Source organism: Heptranchias perlo, chromosome 34 (genome assembly GCF_035084215.1).
Source record: "Heptranchias perlo isolate sHepPer1 chromosome 34, sHepPer1.hap1, whole genome shotgun sequence".
Taxonomy (NCBI): Eukaryota; Metazoa; Chordata; class Chondrichthyes; order Hexanchiformes; family Hexanchidae; genus Heptranchias; species Heptranchias perlo.
In genome coordinates this window covers 28,756,779-28,774,749 of record NC_090358.1, presented here as the reverse complement: position 1 = coordinate 28,774,749, position 17,971 = coordinate 28,756,779, and the positions used below count along the sequence as shown (strand labels likewise).

The following is a 17,971-nucleotide window of genomic DNA, read 5'->3' as shown; positions in this document are numbered from 1 at the left end:
TTAACCCTTTGTAAGCTGAGCTTCAGCCATTCTATCAGGCCAAATATGTATAGTGCAGGAGGCCATTCGGCCCATCGTGCCTCTTCAGTATTTCTTTGGCTTTCTGTCCCCTTTCTTGCACATCACTGGCTCCTCTCTCCTTGCTCATGTCACTCCGGCTCCTCTCTCTAGAGGTAAGTCTTTTCCTCTCAGATGTTACTTTCCTTGTGCTTCGCGCAGGATCCATTTTGATATACCGTCTGCGCAGATTGGGCACAGCGCATGTGCAGAGCTAGCTGCTGTTCAGGTTTATTATCCTGGGAAGCAAAGCTACTGGAGTGGGAGTGTAGTCCAGGTTGGGGGGAAGAGAACACCGGGATCAGGGATTGGTGCTGTGTAAACTGTTTTTAATGCTAATATTCTTGTGTTGATTCTTACAGATCTAAAGTTCCATCGCTACATGAAAAGCTAAGGACAAGAAAGGCCACTGGACCCACTGAAGCCCATTCGCCAATACTCTCCTCTCCACCTCGGTTTTCGACCTCTCTGGCGTTTTTGTTTCTACTGCCCGGCAAATTATTCCAAACAATTATCACTCTTTGAGTAAAGAAGATCTCACTAATACCTGTTTTAAATTAACTTTCCACTGATTTATATCTTTTGGTTTTTGTTCAGCAGTTTAGTTTGAAGTAATCTGAGTTTATTTTAAACTAATTACTATTTAATGTACCTTAGTGAGGTCCCCTGTAACCTTCTTTCCAAATGGAAGAGCTTGAGCTTCTTAAGTCTTTCCTCATATTTCATCCCTATTGCACTTGGGATCTGTTTTGTTGATCTGCACCCTCTTTAAATGTACATTTACTTTTCTGGGATTAGTGACCATAATTGACCATATTATAAGTATGGTCTGACCAGTAACTTGGCATAGCCTTCAGAGACTTGTACTGTATTGTACATGCTGCTATTCTATCCTGACATTCTCATTCCCTCATCACATTGCACAGGCACTGAAACTGATGAACTGCTGTCACACTCTGGTCCCCTTCTAAGTCTTTCTGTGCTAATTAAATTCCATTCATTGCATGCTTATCATGTGTATGTTTCAACTAATGTACAATACATTTGCCAGTATTACATTTTATTTGCCACCTTTCTGCTATATTGCATTAATGATATGAATTCTTATGTAAATGTTTTGCTGCATCTTTTTTTGCCACTACTCTCCCCAGTTGAGTATCAGCAAACTTGACAAGCTTTCATTTCATTTGGATGTCCAGGCTATTAAATATAGATGAGAAATAATAAGTCCATGCATTGATCCTCATGGAACCCCAACACCTTTCCCCTGTTTGATGTTACACATCCCTTGTGTACTCTGTTTTCTCTTTACCAACTTCCAAGTTCCAACCTGAAGCCTGTTTGTGGGATGCAGTGATACAGAATAATGGGAAAATACTTGCTATGTCTTCATCAGCTGTACAGGGAGTTGTTGGCTGGAGAGAGGCCCAGCGAGAGCAGTCAGGAACTGGCAACTTTCCTTTCTCCCGATATATGCATGAAAGAGTCAAACATTTCTATGGATACCAATGTATCTACTGAAAAAAGTAACCAGGCTGATCATTTCCATGGGAGCACATTGCCTGTGGATAGTCATGGCATGCTACCTGACAGCCTCTCCACAACAAATGGCAGTCAGAATGAAATCCTGTTGCTTCAGATGTCCCTGATTCAGATGATGAGTTCTAAAACGCATTCTGAAGTAGTGCTTCAAGATGTCAGAGAAACGTACACGAAGACTATAAGAATTCTATTGGAAGATATGGAAATTATATCTAAACTGGTGAGTGTGATTGGTATTCTGATACTAAGCATTCTTTATGTTTTACATAGAATTCACAGAAACAGGCCATTCGGCCCATCTGGTCTCTGCCAGTGTTTATGTTCCACACAAGCCTGCTCCCACTCTATTTACTATCAACATATCTTTCTATTCTTTTCTCCCTCATGTACCTATCTAGCTTCCCCTTAAATGCATCTATGCTATTCGCCTCAACCACTCCATGTGTTAGCGAGTTCCACATTCTCACCATTGCCTGAGTAAAGAAGTTTCTCCTGAATTCCTTATTGGATTCATTAGTGACTATGTTATATTTATGGCCTCTCCCACAAGTGATACATCTTCTCTGTGCCTACACTATCAAACCCCTTCATAATTTTAAACACCTCTATCAGGTCACCTCTCAGCCTTTTCTAACGAAAAGAGCCTTAGCCTGTTCAGACTTTCCTGATAGCTATAACCTCTCAGTTCTGGTATCATCTTTGTAAATGTATTTTGCACTTTCTCCAGTGCTTCTATAACATTATTGTAATATGGAGACCAGAACTGTGCGCAATATTCCTAGTGTGGTTACGTTATGTATTATCATTGCTTGCACTCTTCATGATTTGAAAGATTGTGTTCAGCTTTGTATGTATTGTGTCCGAGTACTTCGTGGGGCTAATTGCTATAAACTGGGGTTAGATTACAGTACCGATCTGCGACCCTTAGCTGTAGAGTGTGAAGTGTAGCTGACAATAGCATCATTGTACTGTGGGCTGTCACTCTCACTTTGCCTGCCCATAGAGAGTTCTGTGCATGTGGCTATTTTTGGCCTTGAATCCATTAACCTCCCTTTCTGCAATCTCAAGATGAGTCAAGAAGTGTGGAACTTTGACGTCCTGCTGACCCGAAGCTCAGCTCATCCTCCTCTCAGATCCATTCTTTTATCAAAACCGAGTTCTTCCACCTCTGCAACATTGTCCACCTCCGCCCCTATCTCTCCCTTCTTCCCACTGAAACTCCTAATACATGCATTCATCACCTCGAGGCTTGACTCCTCCAGTGCCCTCCTATCTGGGCTCCCTGCACCAACTCTCCACAAGCTTCAACTCGCCCAAAACACATCTTCACCAATGCTAGGTCCCGCATTCCCATCATCCATTTTCATCATGCAATTTCACATTTTCCCTTATGTTTTCAGATATCTTCATGGCCTTGCTCCTCCCTTAGTGATCTCCTTCTATCCTAAATGCCTGCAAGCACTCTTTGCTCCTCTAATACCAGACTTCTCCTTGTCCCGTGCTCCATTATCTTTCAGCCACTACACTCTGAAGTTTTCTATCTAGTCCTCTCCACTTTGACACCTCCCTGCTTTCAAAAATGTCTTCAACTGTGCGGTACTCTATTCTAGCCTTTCCATTCTCCTTCCCATTCCTCATGCTCGATGTCCACCTTATCCCTTTCCCCCCAAATGTGCTTGCCCCATCCTTCGGCTCGGCTCATCTCATCCCCATGGATCAACTTTCCCTTCCCCCACCGTCCCCCCTCCCTCCACCAGCCTGTCAAAACTCCACCTCATGCACAATCAGGTGAGTCCCAGACCCATTAATTATTTTCCATAATGATTTACTCTTGCCTTCAATGTTCCACAATCACCTTGTTTCCAGAGGTTCATCTATCACCTTCTTGAAGTACTGTAAAGAGCCAGTCTTCCCTACTTCCTCTGGGATCCTGCTCCACAGGTCAATCAATCTATGAGGAAATGTAAAACTTCCAGATTCCCAAGCACATCCCCTGCTTCCTCAGTTTGTATGGGTAGTCCCTAGTTATACCCAAACCCCCATTTTCTCAAACACTCTATCTAAATACACAAAATCCATGCCTTCAATAATCTTTAATACCTGGATCAGTTCCCTTCTAGGTCTTTGTCTCCCTAGTGAGTAGAAACCCAGGATATTGAGCCTATCTTCATAGTTCTATGAATTGAATGTGGGGATCATCCTTGTTGTCCTCCTTGAGAGTCACAATGTGCCCCTGAAGTGGGGAGACCAAAACTGGACGCAATACTCCAAATGCCAAACTGGGCCTGCATTAGGTGGTAAGGAAACTAACGCAAGAAATTAACCTGCATGACCTCTCCCTCACCCAACCTACCTGCCGCAGATCCGTCTGTCCATGATAGCACTGGTAAGAGTGACCACTGGAGTTCTTGTGAAGACAATTTTGTCTTCACCTTGAGGGCATTATCCATCATATAATATGGCACTATTGCTGTGCACAGACTAAAACCAGATCAAGCAGCCCAAAATTGGGCATCCATGAGGCATTGTGACCCATTCGTGGCCATGAATGTAAGTTACACAGCAAAGGTTATGTTCACTGACAACGTCCCAGCTATAGTGCTGAAGATCTGCACACCAGAGCTAGCTGTTTCCCTACCTGAGCTGTTCCTGTATAGCTATGACATATACCCAACAAAGGGAAAACCCTCCAGTGGTTCCTGATGGTTGAGGTTGCTGGAGGCTAATCATTAGCAGACCAAGGACATTACTACTGCCGTTTCTTAGGGAAGCATTCTTGGCCCCAACTGTTTCATCAATGACCTTCTCTCCATCATAAGGTCAGGATTGGGGCTGTTTCCTGACAGTTCCGCAGTGTTTAATTCCATTCACAATTCCTGTGATAATGAAGCAGTCTATGCCACCCTGTAGCAGAATCTGGATAATGTCAAGGCTTGTGCTGACAATTAGCAAGTAACATTCCGCAGCACATGAATGCTGGATAATGACCATCTTAAACAAGAGAAAGCCAACTCTCCTGCCTCCCCCCCACCCCCAACCCCCCGGACCTTCAACGCCATTGACATCGCTCAATCCCTCGCCATCAGAATCTTGGGAGTCACCATTCACCAGAAACTTAACTGTACCAGCCATATCAACACTGTAGCTTTAAGAGCAGAGGCTGGGTACTCTGTGACGAGCAGCTCACCTCCTAACTTCTCAAAGCCTCAGCTTCATCCACAAGGATCAAATCAGAAATGTGATTCAATACTCACCATTCGCCTGCAGCCGTGACAACACTCGAGAAGCTTGATACTATCCTGGACAGAGCAGTTTGATTGATATCCCTGCCATGAACTCAATATTCGCCCCTCCATCGCCAGTGCACAGTGGCTGCAGCATGTATAGGATGCACTGCAATAACTTGCCAAGGTTACTTCGACAGCATCTGCCAGCCTTAGAATTGTTACCACCGAAAAGGACGAGCAGCAATGTCTGGGGACCCCATCATCTCCAAGTTCCCCTCAAGTCACACACTATCCTGACTTGGCCTCATTCATCATTGTTGGGTCAATATCCTGGAATTCCCTACCTAACACTATTGTGGAGTACCACCACCACAAAGACCGCAGCAGTGCAAAGAGGCCCACTACCACTTTGGGACAATTAGGGATGGACAATAAACGCAGCCTTGCCAGCGTTGCCCAGATTTCAAGAAGAAAAAAGAAAGGTAGCTTGCCAAAGCCTAACATAACCATATTATTGTGGTTCCAATTTTGTAATTCAACCTTCTTGTTCTTAGAAAGTGGGTGACACACTCGCATTCTCATAACGTTAAAAAGATTCAAGTTTATACGGTGTCCAAATTCTGATTACCTGTCCACTTTTTAAATCTGGCTTCACATTTAGTGTGAAGTGTGAGAGACCTCTGGAGAAGTGTCTCACCCTTTGTGTCTAGTACATTTGGATATTGGATTGGGAGCTTACTCCTCAGTTATAGAAAGAAGAAAGTTGCCTTTATATAATTCCTTATTACGTCCTCATGACGTCCCAAAGTGCTTCACAAGCAATGGATTATATAGGCAAATATGGTAGCCAGTTTGCGCACAGTAAGGTCTCACAAATGACAAATAAGGTGAATGATCAGTTAAATTATTTTTTGTGGTGTTGCTTGAAGGAGGAATGTTGGCCAGGACACTGGGAGAACTCCTATTCTTTGAATAGTCCATACTGACAAAGCCTTAGTTTAATGTCTGATATGAAAAACAACACCTCTGACAATTCAGCACTCCCTCAATGTTGCACTGAAGTGTCAGCCTAGATCATGTGCTCAAGTCCTGGAATGGAGCTTGAACCTACAACTTCCGATTTGGACGAGACAGCTACCACTAAACTAAGGTGATACTGCCACTTTCATCCCTGTACACCTAAAAACATTGGAGAAAACGTTGCCGTATAATTACAATCTCATATACAATTAAAAAAATTCCCTTCATTAATCAGTGACAGAGTAGCATTGTCAGCTCTTCATCTTGTAAATCCTATGGGGTCAGGATTGGTTGATGGAGGGCTGGTAGGATAGGCAGTATGAGGAAGTGGGGGTGAGTGAGGCAGTTGTGTGGATAGCCCATTTCACCTATCTGTCTATGTCCTCCTGAAGTCTGCTATTATCCTCCTCACTGTTTATTACATTTCCAAGCTTTGTGTCATCTGAAAATTTCAAAATTATGCCCCCAATACCCAAGTTCAGGTCATTAATATATATCAAAAAGGGTAGAGGGTGAGATGCTTGAATGAAGAAAAGGTAGCCAAGGACTATGGGGAGATACTGCGATCGGCTCGACAATGAGAGACATACTGCTTCCACAGCAGTTTGAGTGGCCATGCATGCCGCTTGGAAAAGCTGTTGCAGCCCCAGAAAATGTTGACAACTTGAAAAAAACATATCCTGTCCTGCCTGCTGTTCATTCTCTGATGTTTGTCTTACTGTTGGCGCCCACATCTGACCAACCCCGTGCATTCTCTTCACCTTTTCACTTCTTGCTCTCCTATTGTTCTGTTCTCTTCGTTTTCAGCCACTAATCCTTCTTTAGCCCTTCACCTTTTTTCCATTCACCCTATCTTCTCTACCTCCTGTCACCCTTTCTGCTCTTTGCCCCTTCTGACTGTTGTCCTTTGCCATTTCCTCTTCCTCCTCCCTCCTCCCTGACCATTTCAATTTTTTTCTCCCCTCCATGGTGCTCCTCACCATTTCCCTCTTCTTCTCCCCTTCTTCCTCCCCTTCACTGCTGCCCCTCACCATTTCTCTCTTTCTTTTCCTTAGCCTGCCCCTCTCATTCTTCATTTCCCCATTCTACTCCCCCTCCTCTCAACCTTCCTTCCTTGCTCCTTGCCCATAACTTACCCTCTTCAATCTTCCTCTTTTTGGCCTTTTGCCATGGCACCTGTGAGCTTGGTGGCTGCTCTTTGCAGCTGGAAAACCTGGTCAATCTTTAAAGCACTCATAAAATATCTGCTGAGTAGCTTTTGCTTTGATAGATATTATATGAGCTGGGAGCACTTTTAAAAGTCACCAGCAAGCCTGGGGAGTGGTGGCGTTAGTGCTTTGAAGTCCTGAGCTGGTGAACTGGCAAACATCAGCTGAGGAGCCACATGGGAGACCACTACTGTCCCACTGCTTCTCAAGGCTTCATGCTGGGGAGTTATTCCTTGATGAAGAGGCAAATCACTGGAGGGGAGTCAGCCAGAGACAGGCACACCACTCGAGGAACCACTCTGCAAACAGAGTGGACGGGGCCCAAAAAGTGAGAAGTCCGCTCCAAACGCGAACAGTTGGAAACTGTGCCCTGCACCATCCAAGCCCTGCAATTTGTGCGGCTGATGTGCACTTTCTTGTTGTGGGGTGTTCTAATTTGCATGAGGCTTGTGAATTTTGTTCTTGTGTCCTCTACATCTAAGCTCACTATCTGAGTTAAACAGCTTGCAAATATGCACCTCCTTAGGTGGTTTGCCTTTTTTTTCCATAACTTAGTGTCCAAGTATGGGAGTCATCTTGGCCCTTTAGGCCTTTCTGATGCACATATATTTGAGGTAAAATGCTCAAAACCGTATGCCGCACTACAGAACCGACCACCTTTAATCTGTTTAACGTGTTCTGACTTATAATATAAAACCCTCCAAAAACTCAATATCCAAATTGCCTTATTGCTACCTAGTTCAGACTGATATAACCAAGGATCGTTCTGAAATCATTTTCCTTTTCAGCCTCTGCCAGGAGACATGTTCCCTGGATGGCTCAGTGGATAAGTGTTTGGGTGTGTGCGTGCTACTGATTGAGAAACATAAGGCCAGTCCTAGGTGTAGAATCAGGAAACTCTGCCCCTTTGACTCTCTGCTATCCTTCTGTGATTTGTCCCTCTACTTCTGTTACTTTTTCTAATGCTGTCTTTAGCAGTTGTGTTTTGTATGAATTTCAATCTCCCCTACTTTTTGTTTCCTCATATCTTTAAAGTATCTCTGCTTGTGTAGGTTCCATCCAACCTCTGTTAAACCACGGTGTGCAGCGTGTTGCTATTTTTATATTTCCCTCATTTTGTTCAGTAGCCTTCTACACTTTCCATTTTAATGCATTGAATCCCTGAGTGTCTCAGTAAATCAGCATAGAGAAAATCACAGCACAAGGCAAGCCCAGTAGCAACACTCTAAATGTGTCCATACTATGTGGTATCGTGAAACTGGGCCCTGGCGCAGGTTGGGGCCGGGCAATATAAAGCAACTGAATGATTTCACAACCTTTGCAGTAATGATTTTATTTTGATTAACTGCTGCGTTCTTTGGATATTCGGAGTGATACATAATGTATTCTATCCCTAGGTTCTCTTGTTTGGCTGCTCAGACAAGCTGTTGTCGCACGTGGCTATGAAATGCGTTGCATCACTGATTCTGGTTCAGATTTTGGTGACTGTGAGTATGAACAGTACTTTTAGTTACACCAGCAGACCTCCCTTGGTTTTGCTATGGTAAGTCAGAGGATGCAGTTTATAATAACACGAGCATTTAACCAAGAGACACAGAAACATTATTTTTTATCATCTGTGGCATTGCTTGTGGGCAAAAATTTCATCTCTGTTATCTACGGTAGGATTCTCGAACAGGGCTCTATTTGCAATGCACATGCCTTCGTAGTTCCATGGCACAGCTGTGGTTTCTATCCACAAGAAGATCGACCCTACTGAGACCAAAAACCATCAGCATTTGGCTGATATCAGTGACGGTTAATGTGAATCTTCAGATTGTGGAAGTGATATCAAATGCTGTGGAGTCCCATAGAGTAATTGTAAATGAACATAATCTTGTGGGATGTGTAGGGCAGGTTGTGGTTTATGTGAGATAATGGAATATCATATGGCTCAGGGGAAACCCCTTTCATTGTTTTTTGGACAGCTTTCAATCTAATGTCCCATGAGGAAGTTGGAAGCTGTGAATGTAAATAGCAGAATCTGGTAATTGGTTCAGAATGTGTGTTCTTATATCAACAACGACAACTTGCCTTTATGTTGCGCCTTTAATGTAGTAAAACATCCCAAGGCGCCTCACAGGAGCGTTATCAAACAAATTTTTGACACCGAGCCACATGAGATATTAGGCCAAAAGCTCGGTCAAAGAGGTAGGTTTTAAGGAGTGTCTTAAAGGAAGACCATAAGAAATAGGAGCAGGAGTAGGCCATATGGCCCCTCGAGCCTGCTCCGCCATTCAGTCAGATCATGGCTGATCTTCAACCTCAACTCCACTTTCCTGCCCAATCCCCAGTGGTTCGATTCCCCTACAGTCCAAAAATCTATCTATCAAAGCCTTGAACATATTCAACAACTCAGCATCAACAGCCCTCCGAGGTAGAGAATTCCAAAGATTCACAACCCTCTGATGAATAAATTCCTCCTCATCTCAGTCTTAAATGGCCGACCCCTTATCCTGCGACTATGCCCTCTAGTTCTAGACTCTCCATCCAGGGGAAACAACCTCTCAGCATCTACCCTGTCAAGCCCCCTCAGAATCTTATATGTTTCAATGAGATCACTTCTCATTCTTCTGAACTCCAGAGAGTATAGACCCATTCAAGGGACTTAGGGGTTCAGGTACATAGATCATTGAAGTGTCATGAACAAGTGCGGAAAATAATCAATAAGACTAATGGAATGCTGGCCTTTATATCTAGGGGACTAGAGTACAAGGGGGCAGAAGTTATGCTGCAGCTATACAAAACCCTGGTTAGACCGCACCTGGAGTACTGTGAGCAGTTCTGGGCACCGCCCCTTCGGAAGGACATACTGGCCTTGGAGGGAGTGCAGCGTAGGTTTACTAGAATGATACCTGGACTTCAAGGGTTAAGTTAAGAGGAGAGATTACACAAATTGGGGTTGTAGTCTCTAGAGTTTAGAAGATTAAGGGGTGATCTGATCGAAGTTTATAAGATACTATGGGGAACAGATAGGGTGGATAGAGGGAAACTATTTCCGCTGGTTGGGGATTTTAGGAGTAGGGGGCACAGTCTAAAAATTAGAGCCAGACCTTTCAGGAGTGAGATTAGAAAACATTTCTACACACAAAGGATGGTAGAAGTTTGGAACTCTCTTCCGCAAACGGCAATTGATACTAGCTCAATTGCTAAATTTAAATCTGAGATAGATAGCTTTTTGGCAACCAAAGGTATTAAGGGATATGGGCCAAAGGCAGGTATATAGAGTTAGATCACAGATCAGCCATGATCTAATCAAATGGCGGAGCAGGCACAAGGGGCTGAATGGCCTACTCCTGTTCCTATATTCTACTCAACCTCTCATCATAGGACAACCCTCTCATCCCAGAAATTAATCTAGTGAACCTCCGTTGCTCTGCCTCTAAGATAAGTATATCCTTCCTTATCTAAAGAGTCCAAAACTGTAAGCCGTACTCCAGGTGTGGTCCCACTAAAGCCCTGTACAATTGCAGTAAGACTTCCTTGCTCTTGTACTCCAACCCCCTTGCAATAAAGGCCAACATGCCATTTGCTTTCCTAATTGCCTGCTGTACCTGCATGTTAACTTTTTGTGTTTCTTGTACCAGAACACCCAATTCTCTCTGGACACCAACATTTAATATTTTCTCACCATTTAAAAAATATTCTGTTTTTCTATTCTTCCTACCAAAGTGAATAACCTCACATTTCCCTACATTATACTCCATCTGCCATCTTCTTGCCCACTCACTTAACCTGTCTATATCCCTTTGCAGACTCTTTGTGTCCTCCTCACTGCTTTCTTTCCCACCCAGCTTTGTATTGTCAGCAAACTTGGATACATTACACTCGGTCCCTTCATCCAAGTCATTAATATAGATTGAAAATAGCTGAGGCCCAAGCATCGATCCTTGCGGTACCCCATTAGTTATAGTTTGCTAACCTGATAATGACCCGTTTATCCTTACTCTGTTTTCTGTCCATTAACCAATCCCCTATTCATGCTAATATGTTACCCCCAGTCTATTGCTTAGCACACTGGAGGGGATTCAACGTCATGGCAAGCATTTCTCTTTGTCAGAGTCCTTCACTTAAGGACCTGGATTAAGCAGTTGGTGATGAGTAATCATGACTTTGACAAATCAAACAGCAAGGTGGCTGACATGTAGAAAACTGACTACGTAGATCATTCCGTCATGTTAGAGGTAGATTTTATTGATAGTGAGGAAACTCTAACAACAGCTACTGGAAAATGTTGCCTGGATTCCAAGTATGATGACATATAGTCATATCTCCAGTTTTCAGTGTCTACTATGATTGAGTTGCAGAGAGCAAGCAGTAGCTGCTAAAACTCTGCACCTACACCTGGAGGAACCACTGTTCAGTGGGTGTGGTGTATGCCCATACTGTGGTTAGGAGGATGGTAGCATTTTATGTTGACTTCTCCTCCGAGAGGAATGGGATCTGAGAGTCTCCCATCTACCTGTACACAGATATTAGAGAGCACATTCTGAACAAATTACAAGAGTCAGCGATTTATATTCACAGCTTCCAACTTCTCCATGTAGACTGCATGGGACATTAGATTGAAACCTGTCCAAAAAAGCAATGAAAAGGGCTTTCCCTAAGCCGTACCATATTCCATTATCTCGTATAAACCATCTCCTGCCCTACACATCTCACGTGAGACCCTGTTCCCTTTGCTTAGTGGCTGTCAGTTGCCTGACGAACTAGTGACTACTCCCCTTGACGGGGGATGGGGAAGTTGGTAAGCAGGGTCTTCTTGGAGACTCTGCGGAGTCTGGGGCAGACTCGGTAATCCGATACTTGAAGCAGGCAGGTCTGAAATAATCCAGGGCACTGTTGATAACTGACTAGCCAGTCTGACTCACCAATTGAACTTGGAGGGATGGGCCCATTATTAGGGGCTGGAATTCATCCCACTTGGCTCCAGATAACTCTGCAAACCAATACCTTAACAGGCAGGGTGGTCCTAGCTGGACAAGGAGCAGCAAGCTTCCCAATTATTGATAAGCTATTTGGTTTTAACTGGTTAACCTTCAGCAGCACTTGAAGATCTCCAGCTGTTGACTCTGCCAACCTGTATCTACATTCTCTGGGCTAAAGTAAATACCCCGATGGAGAGAGTGTGGTGTACTCTGTATCAGAAACTCGACAACGTAGATTTTTCCGTGGCTTGATTTGGTGACTCTTAAACATGTTGATTGTTTGTCAACACACCCAGCTTATCAAAAAATAACTTCCCCTTGCAACAGCGCCACCTCAAACTCACTGTCAGCAACATCATGGGACATTTATTACATCTAATGGTTCTGGGACACTCCTAAACTTCTGTCACCTATCAAAGTATTAAAAGGGAAGAAATATATTAATTTCATTGACCTGAAGCCAGAAATTTACAAGCAACAACAACTTGCATTTATATAACGCCTTTAACATAGTAAAACGTCCCACGGCGCTTCACAGGAGCGATATCAGACAAAATTTGACACCAAGCCACATTCAGACTGGAGGAAGGTATACAGTTCCCTAGGGGTTGGTACGAAGACCATGCTTTTTTTTGATTATATATTAATGACTTGGACCTGGGTGTACAGGGCATAATTTCAAAATTTGCAGATGACACAAAACTTGGAAGTGTAGTGAACAGTGAGGAGGATAATGCAAATGTGATACATTTTGGCTGGAAGAATGAGGAGAGGCAATATAAACTAAATGGTACAATTCTAAAGGGGGTGCAGGAACAGAAAGACCTGGGGGTTCATGTGCACAAATCTTTGAAGGTGGCAGGACAAGTTGAGAAAGCGGTTAAAAAAGCATATGGGATCCTGGGCTTTATAAATAGAGGCATAGAGTACAAAAGCAAGGAAGTTATGTTGAACCTTTGTAAAACACTGGTTCGGCTACAACTGGAGTATTGTGTCCAATTCTGGGCACGACACTTTACGAAGGATGTGAAGGCCTTAGAGAGGGTGCAGAAAAGATTTACTAGAATGGTTCCTGGGATGAGGGACTTCAGTTACGTGGATAGACTGGAGAAGCTGTGGTTGTTTTCCTTAGAACAGAGAAGGTTAAGAGGAGCTTTGATAGTGGTATTGAAAATCATGAAGGGTTTAGATAAAGTAAATGAAGAGAAACTGTTCCCATTGGCGGAAGGGTCGCGAACCAGAGGACACAGATTTAAGGTGATTAGCAAAAGAACCAAAGGTGACATGAGGAAAGTCTTTTTTACGCAGCGAATAGTTATGATCTGGAATGTGCTGCCTGAAAGGGTAGTAGAAGCAGATTCAATTGTGGCTTTCAGAAAGGAATTTGATAAATACTTGAAGGGAAAAAATTTGCAAGGCCAAGGGGAAGAGTGGGGGGGTAGGACTAACTGACTTACAAAGAGCCAGCACAGGCTCGATGGACTGAATGGCCTTGTTCTGTGCTGTAACCATTCTATGATAAGGAGGTATCAGGACAGGTGACCAAAAGCTTGGTCAACGAGGTAGGTTTTAAGAAGCATCTTAAAGGAGGAGAGAGAGGTAGAGAGGATTAGGGAGGGAATTCCAGACCTTAGGGCCTAGGCATGGCCGCCAGTGGTGGAGCAAATAAAATCAGGGATGCGCAAGAGGCCAGAATTGGAGGAGGTTATAGAGATAGGGAGGGGCGAGGCCATGGAGGGATTTGAAAACAGGAATGAGAATTTTAAAATCGAGGTGTTCTCAGACTGCGAGCCAATGTAAGTCGGCGAGCACAGGGATGATGGGAGAACGGTACGTGGTGCGAGTTAGGATATGGGCAGCAGAGTTTTGGATGAGCTCAAGTTTATGGAGGTTTATGTAGATGAGAAATAGGAAGGGGCCAAGGATAGATCCAGACAAAATGTGCGGGAGCAGGAAGAGAAGCCATTGCAGGTGATTCTCTGGCTACGATTGGATAAATAAGAATGGAACCAGGCGAGCGCAGTCCCACCCAGCTGGACAATGGAGGAGAGGCGTTGGAGGAGGATGGTGTGGCCAACCGTATCAAAGGCTGCAGACAGGTCGAGAAGATTGAGGAGGGATAGTTTACCACGGTCACAGTCACGCAGTCATTTGTGACTGAACTTTGATCAGGGCCGCTTCGGTACTTTGACAGGGGCAGAAACCTAATTGGAGGGATTCAAACATGGAGTTGCAGGAAAGATGGGCACGAATTTGGGAGGCGACAACACGTTCAAGGACTTTGGAGAGGAAAGGAAGGTTGGAGATGGAGCGCTAGTTTGCAAGGACAGAGGAGGGTCAAAGGTGGCTTTTTTGAGGAGGTGGGTGATGACAGTACCTACAAGCTTCCATCACCATCAGCAATTAAACTCATAAAGCTAGCGTGAACGGGACAGGCCAGGTTAAACACGGAATAATACATTGTCCATTACATGGTGTAGCATTACATCTGACTTACCATGAGCAATGCTATGGGAAGTCTGCCAGTTATATTGTAGCTATAAAAGGATTGCATCAGTTTTCAGGCTGGCTAGTCGGAACAGGTCACTGCAATTACATAGCTCCATTTTCTGTGGTGAATTCTGAATGCATGGAGATTAGATTTTTTTTATTCGTTCGTGGGATGTGGGCGTCGCTGGCAAGGCCAGCATTTATTGCCCATCCCAAATTGCCCTTGAGAAGTTGGAGATGAGCTGCCTTCTTGAACCACTGCAGTCCGTGTGGTGAAGGTTCTCCCAATGCTGTTAGGTAGGGAGTTCCAGGATTTTGACTCAGCGATGATGAAGGAACAGCGATATATTTCCAAGTTGGGATGGTGTGTGACTTGGAGGGGAACGTGCAGGTGGTGTTGTTCCCATGTGCCTGCTGCCCTTGTCCTTCTAGGTGGTAGAGGTCGTGGGTTTGGGAGGTGCTGTCGAAGAAGCCTTGATGAGTTGCTGCAGTGCATCCTGTAGATGGCACACACTGCAGCCACGGTGCGCCAGTGTTGAAGGGACTGAATGTTTAGACTGGTAGATGGACTGCTAATCAAGCGGGCTGCTTTGTCCTGGATGGTGTCAAGCTTCTTGAGCGTTGTTGGAGCTGCACTCTTCCAGGCAAGTGGAGAGTATTCCATCACACTCCTGACTTGTGTTTTGTAGATGGTGGAAAGGCTTTGGGGAGTCAGGAAGTGAGTCACTCACCGCAGAATACCCAGCCTCTGACCTGCTCTCGTAGCCACAGTATTTATGTGGCTGGTCCAGTTAAGTTTCTGGTCAATGGTGACCCCTGGGATGTTGATGGTGGGGGATTCGGTGGTAGTAATGGTGTTGAATGTCAAGGGGAGGTGGTTAGACTCTCTCTTGTTGGGGATGGTCATTGCCTGGCACTGGTCTGGCGCAAATGTTACTTGCCACTTATCAGCCCAAGCCTGGATGTTGTCCAGGTCTTGCTGCATGCGGGCACGGACTGCTTCATTATCTGGGGGGTTGTGAATGGAACTGAACACTGTGCAATCATCAGCGAACTTCCCCATTTCTGACCTTAGGATGGAGGAAAGGTCATTGTTGAAACAGCTGAAGATGGTTGGGCCTAGGACACAGCCCTGAGGAACTCCTGCAGCAATGTCCTGGGGCTGAGATGATTGGCCTCCAACAACCACTACTATCTTCCTTTGTGCTTGGTATGACTCCAGCCACTGGAGAGTTTTCCCCCTGATTCCCATTGACTTCAATTTTACTAGGGCTCCTTGGTGCCACAATCGGTCAAATGCTGCCTTGATGTCAAGGGCAGTCACTCTCACCTCACCTCTGGAATTCAGCTCTTTTGTCCATGTTTGGACCAAGGCTGTAATGAGGTCTGGAGCTGAGTGGTCCTGGCGGAACCCAAACAGCATCGGTGAGCAGGTTATTGGTGAGTAAGTGCCGCTTGATAGCACTGTCGACGACATCTTCCATCACTTTGCTGATGATTGAGAGTAGGCTGATGGGGCGGTAATTGGCCGGATTGGATTTGTCCTGCCTTTTCTGGACAGGACATACCTGGGCAATTTTCCACATTGTCGGGTAGATGCCAGTGTTGTAGCTGTACTGGAACAGCTTGGCTAGAGGTGCGGCTAGTTCTGGAGCACAAGTCTTCAGCACTGCAGCCGGGATGTTGTCGGGGCCCATAGCCTTTGCTGTATCCAGTGCACTCAGCCATTTCTTGATATCACGTGGAGTGAATCGAATTGGCTGAATACTGGCTTCTGTGATGGTGGGGATATCGGGAGGAGACCAAGATGGATCATCCACTCGGCACTTATGGCTGAAGATGGTTAATGTATTAAAAGCCCAGATTACTAAAATGATAATAAAGGACCTAAATACTCCATGAAACCTTAACAGCACCGCTTCTCACTGTGTTCTGTGAATGAATTTGAAAATTTATAATTTACATAATTAATATTCCATTGTTTTATGTTGGATTAGGGAGCACTGAACTAATTAAAACCATTGGCTGTCTCTTCTCCTTTAATCAATCTCTAGTCCAACATAAAACAGAATGGAGTGTTCATTATGACTGCACTAAAAAAAACTGTCAAAAGTGGGTTTGAATGGTTTTATAAAGGTTAATGGCTTTCATTATTCAGTGCTTTACACAATGCCATTGCCCAAATGTCAGTTTTCAGTGAAAAAAATTAGAGTTACTGTAATGTCATTTTGCTATGGAATGCAGAACTGCCAGTGAATAAGGTGATTAGTGAATTAGAATGTTTATGGGGTCAGTTGGTAATCACGGAACTATTGTATGCTTCTTGTAATTTCTCCTTTGAAATGGATAATGCAGTGTTTTGTGACCTTTTAATAGGCCGTATTGGGAACCAAGGATCTAATTTCTGAATGTTACTATGTTTCAGTAGTCCATTTTGTATATTGAACAACAAAATCCAATCATTTAACATGTGGACAGACAGGCAAGTCCTATTTCAGTCGAAACCCTCTGTTTCGTGAGCAGAATGAATAGATCTGTCACGGCGTTGCTTACGATGAGTTTATGGGGTGCTATACCAAGTAGTACTGCTGTGGACACTGACTTATCATAGAATGATACAGCACAGAAGGAGGCCTTTCGTCCCATCATGCCTGTGCCCACTCTTTGAAAGAGCTATCCAATTAGTCCCACTCCCCTTTTTCCCCATAGCCCTGCAAATTTTGGGGGGATCTGGCAGTACTCGGATGGGGTCTCGGGTTTTAGGGTATTTTTGGGGGGAAGATTCCAGGCTCTAGGAGCACTGGGAGGAGGGTCTCGGGATTCCAGGAACACTGGAGAGGGAAGTTCTGGGAACACTAGTGCAGGTCCTGTGATCATTGGGAAAGAGATCCTGGGGTGTTGGAGATAGAGGTCTCAGGGTCTGGGAGCATTGGAGCATTTCTGGTTCAGGGAGCACTGGGAATTCTGTGTGGGAGTTTGTGAGCACTGAAAGGGGTCCCAAGACCCTGGGTGGGAGATGAGAAATCTGGGAAGTGAGGACCTGGAGTCCAGCAGTCTTTTCTTCAGCCACTGATTTACAGATTTCACAGAAAAATAAACAGAATTGAGGAATTTGATCCCCAGAATGGAATGTTACAAAAATGCAATGTGACTTACTCAGTCACCATAAGTCAGTGGCTCTGACAATACATGGTGCATCACATGGCACAATGCCCTTGTTGGTATAAAACAGTGAAGTGTCTATTGACACCACTGTGTCAGCCAGTGAGTTGGAGGTGGGACGGGACTTACAGAAAACAGAGTCTATTTTACAGCAAACAGTCTATTTACTCAGCAAGCAGTCTCTACGAACCACAGCAAACAGAATTCATGACCGAAACTACAGCAAAGTCCCCCGATTTTAAAAAAAAAAGGAGGGTTATTTCACCAGCGAAATGCAGTGAATGGAGGATAGTTACAT

The 17,971-nt window shown here is 44.4% G+C and overlaps 1 protein-coding gene across 1 annotated transcript in view; it reads left to right on the top strand.

The window, feature by feature from the left end:
• lins1 (lines homolog 1) overlaps positions 1-17,971 on the top strand; it is a 48,293-nt gene that overhangs the window by 12,810 nt on the left and 17,512 nt on the right. The window contains exons 2-3 of the mRNA XM_067971647.1: positions 420-1,819; positions 8,452-8,541. Of these exons, the coding sequence (XP_067827748.1) occupies positions 1,424-1,819; positions 8,452-8,541 (486 nt within the window). The 5' untranslated portion in view covers positions 420-1,423. The remainder of the gene's footprint in view (positions 1-419; positions 1,820-8,451; positions 8,542-17,971) is intronic.